The 4239-nt window shown below is 35.6% G+C and overlaps 1 protein-coding gene across 1 annotated transcript; it reads left to right on the top strand.

Annotated features, from left to right (window-relative positions):
• The first annotated feature begins 3438 nt into the window (after window positions 1–3438).
• Window positions 3439–3870, top strand: LOC131876641 (uncharacterized). Its single transcript, XM_059222084.1, has one exon. The coding sequence runs from the start codon at window positions 3439–3441 to the stop codon at window positions 3868–3870; it is 432 nt and encodes a 143-aa protein (XP_059078067.1).
• Window positions 3871–4239: the final 369 nt, after the last annotated feature.

The raw sequence follows: 4239 nt of genomic DNA on the forward strand, positions 1-4239 counted from the left end.
AAGGAAAAGGAAATATCTAGTCCAGCAACCCAAATTCCTCAAAATCGACAGATACCCCCATTTCCTCAAAGGTTGCAAGTTGAAGAGATTAATCAACAAGAGGATATAAATTTTGATATTATTGATCAATTGAAACACATATGTGTTAAGATTCCATTATTTCAAGCTATTAAGGATGTCCCTATCTATGGTAAAGCAATTAAAGAAGAATGTTTAAAGAAACCTAGTAGGACGAAAAAGGATCCACAAATAGTGCATGTAATGGATCAACTGGTTGAAATTATGTTGGGCAAGGTCTCAATACCTAAATATTTTGACCCTGGTAGTCCTATTGTGAAAATAGTCATGAATGGCACTCAGATAAATAATGCACTAGTAGATCTGGGAGCAGCAATCAATGTAATAACAAAGGACATTATGCAAAAATTTAACATAACCAGTCTTAGGCCTACTCCTATGGTCCTACAACTTGCTGACAGCTCTACAGTTCGACTTGATGGTATGATTGAAGATGTTGTGTTTACTCTAGATTCCTGGGAATATCCGACAGATTTTATGATCTTATCTCCTAAAGCTACATTAGGGGATATTTGGACATCTTAGGGAGACCTTGGCTTGCTACAGCTGATGCATATATTGGATGTCAATCAGAGGACATGACTATTTCTGATGGAAATTCAACTAAAACTCTTGCTTTGTATTCACTTGCTCAGCCCCAACTTGATCAAGAACAAGTTGTTTGTTCTGACGTGGGGGAGGAATTAGAAGGGCAAGTCAACTCTATCAGTCATTGTATGATGATTAATAGAGAATCATTTATACGACTTCAGGATGACAATTTTGTCCTTTCTAATATTCTAAAAAATTAGTATAGTTTGGAGCAGCAATCGCAGGAGCTAACATCAAGTATTACAACATCAGATTTTCCTACAGCCACTGACATATTGCATACCTTGTTGTTGCAAGAAGTCCACACTTCTTATCTTTCTAAAGCAGCTCAGATCAATCTTACTATCAAGGTGGAAGTTGATCCAAATAAATGTTTGAATATCAATAATCAACTCACAAAAACTCAAAAGCTAACACTAGTTGATTTGCTTAAATGTCATCAACACGCTTTTGTGTGGGATTACAAAGACATGAAAGGAATAGATCCTACGATTTGTACACACTGCATTCATATCAAAGAAGATTGTAGACCAATCAGACAACCACAAAGAAGAATCAATCTTGCATTAAGGGAGATAGTTAAAGAGGAACTATAGAAATTGTTAAATGTGTGATTTATCTATCCTATATCAGATAGTTAGTGGCTGTCACCTCTAGTCATAGTTCCAAAGAAAGGAGGTAAATGAAGGGTATGTGTAGATTACAAAGCTTTTAACTCAGCAACTAGGGAAGATCATTTTCCATTACCATTTGTGGATCTAGTATTAGATTATTTGGCAGGGAAGTGATACTTTTCGTTCTTGGATGCATTTAGTGGCTACAACTAGATTCAAATTTTGTCTCGAGGATCAAGAAAATACTAAATTTACTTGCCCTTGGGGAACGTGTGCAGATTTTGTTCTTCCCTTTGGTTTAAGTAATGCTCCAGCTACTTTTCAAAGAGCAGTCATAAGCATATTTTCAAACATTTCCCAGGATAGCATGGAGATCTATATGGATGATTTTACCACTTATGGTTCAGAATTTGAAGAGGCATTGGGGAATTTGAAGAAAGTTTTACAGAGGTGTGAGGATTACAACTTATCCTTGAATAGTGAAAAATGCTTTATGATGATGCAAGAAGGCATAGTTTTTGGGCATCATATTTCTATAACTGGAATACAAGTTGACCCAGCCAAAACTGAAGTCATTAAAAACCTTCTTGTTCCCACACAGGAAAAGGACGTTAGAAGTTTCCTTGGTCATGCTGGATATTATCGAAGATTTATTAAGAATTTTAGTAAATTGCAGGACCTTTATATTGTCTTTTGACTAAAGATATGGAGTTTGATTAGACCTCCTCATGCCATGAAGCTTTCTTGAAGCTAAAATATGCATTGACTCAAGCACCAGTGCTCAAGGGTCTGAACTGGTCATTGTCTTTTCATATTCACACAGATGCATCAAATTATGCTATAGGAGCACTTCCGGGCCAGAAGATGGATAATTTAGAGAATGCAATTTATTTCATCAGCAAAAATATGCACGGACCTAAGCTTAATTATACTATCACAGAAAAGGAGATGTTGGCAGTAATATATGCACTTAACAAATTCAAACATTATATCACAAGATATCAAATATATGTGCATATTGATCATACAACAATAAGATATCTTATGAACAAGCCTTCAATCACAAGAAGATTGGCTTGATGGTTACTATTGATGCAGCAATTTGATATTACAGTTGTTGATAAGCCAGGTAAAGCTAATGTAGTTGCAGATTATCTGTCTAGGCTTCAATTGCAAGACAATCCTGAAGCAATAAATGATGCTTTCCCAGATGAACATTTGTTCTTGATAAAATCTCACACTCCTCAGTATGCTGATATTGTAAATTATTTAGCTGCTAATAAGATGCCTTCTCATTTTTCTCCTAAAGAAAGAAGGTTGCTAGTTGAGAAAAGTTTTAATTTATCTTGGATTGTTGATTGTTTATTTTACATTAGACCTGACCAAGTCTTAAGAAGGTGTGTCTGAGAGGATGAAACATATGATATTCTCCATGCATGTCATGATGAGCCACGTGGAGGATATTTTGCTGCTAAAAGAAGTGCAATTAAAATCCTTAATAGTGGGTATTATTGGCCAACTTTGCATAAAGATGCAGCTCAATATACTAGAAAATATGATAGATGTCAACGAATGGGTAGGCCCACTAGATCTGATGAAATTCCATTGTACCCCCAAATATTGGTTGCACCATTTGACAAATGGGGATTGGATTTTGTAGGACCAATTGATCCTCCTTCCAATGGGAAATCATATATTCTAGTATGCACTAATTATGTTACAAAATGGGTGGAAGCATGAGCAATGACACATGCAAGAGATAATAAGGTAGCTAAATTTCTCTATAAGGAAATATTTACAAGATATGGAGTACCAAGAGAGATTGTTTTAGATCAAGGACCACAATTTACTTCCACATTAATTGTAGCATTGGTTAATGAATATAATATCAGACACATGAAGTCTACTCCATACCATCCTCAAGGAAATGGTCAAGTAGAGGTTACAAATAGGGATTTAGAAGCTATTATCACCAAGACAGTAGCTCTTCATAAGAAAGATTGGTCAAATAGACTTCCTGAAGCCATTTGGGCATACAGAACAACATGGAAGACAACAACTGGTTTTATACCTTTTTGAAATGGTGTATGGAAAAACAACCATGATGCCCATTGAGTTTGAGCATAAAACTCTTAGGACAACTATGCAATTGAATATGAATCTATCAAAAGCACAAAAAGACCGCATCATGCAATGGAATGCCCTAGATGAACTGAGAAAGATGGTTGTCCAGCATAAAGAAATTATTCAACATCAACATGCTAAATGGCATGATAAATATATTAAGGAGAGAAAATTTAAATCTGGAGATTGGGCATTGTTATATGATTCCAGATATAAGGATACAATGGGGAAGTTGCACACACGTTGGTTAGGCCCATATGAGATTGTTGAAGTTTTTCAAAATGGAGCAGTTCGATTAGAAACGATAGACCCAGTCAGATTCAAACTTTTGGTCAATGGACATCGATTACGTCTTTATCATAAGCCTGCTACAAAAGAAGACTTCCTACAGCAATTTGACAACCAAGTGCAGACCATAGCTCCTACAGCCTCTACAAGGGGCCTTCTTGGCCCAGAGTGTTAAAATTCCTTTTACATGCATTCATAATAAACATTTCCATAGTTTATGGAAATACCATTCTCCGTTAATAAATTTTCTCATCCACCTCATCTCATTTCATCTCTATTTCTACCACATCACCCACTTCACGTCACCTCATCTCTTATTATGAATAAATAACTATTTGATTGCAGCATTCATAAGTATGACTCCAGGTATGTATATTATTTATTTTTCTTTAATTATGGGATTATACATTCATTATGATGATTCCCTAATATGATTCACATAATCCACATTCCCTTTCCTCTATCCTTTTTTGCCTATGTGGACACGTGTCATCTTTAGTTGGGGGGGTGTTTTATGGTGCTATTTATGACTACATAATGGTGT

This window comes from Cryptomeria japonica, chromosome 6 (genome assembly GCF_030272615.1).
Source record: "Cryptomeria japonica chromosome 6, Sugi_1.0, whole genome shotgun sequence".
Classification (NCBI taxonomy): Eukaryota; Viridiplantae; Streptophyta; class Pinopsida; order Cupressales; family Cupressaceae; genus Cryptomeria; species Cryptomeria japonica.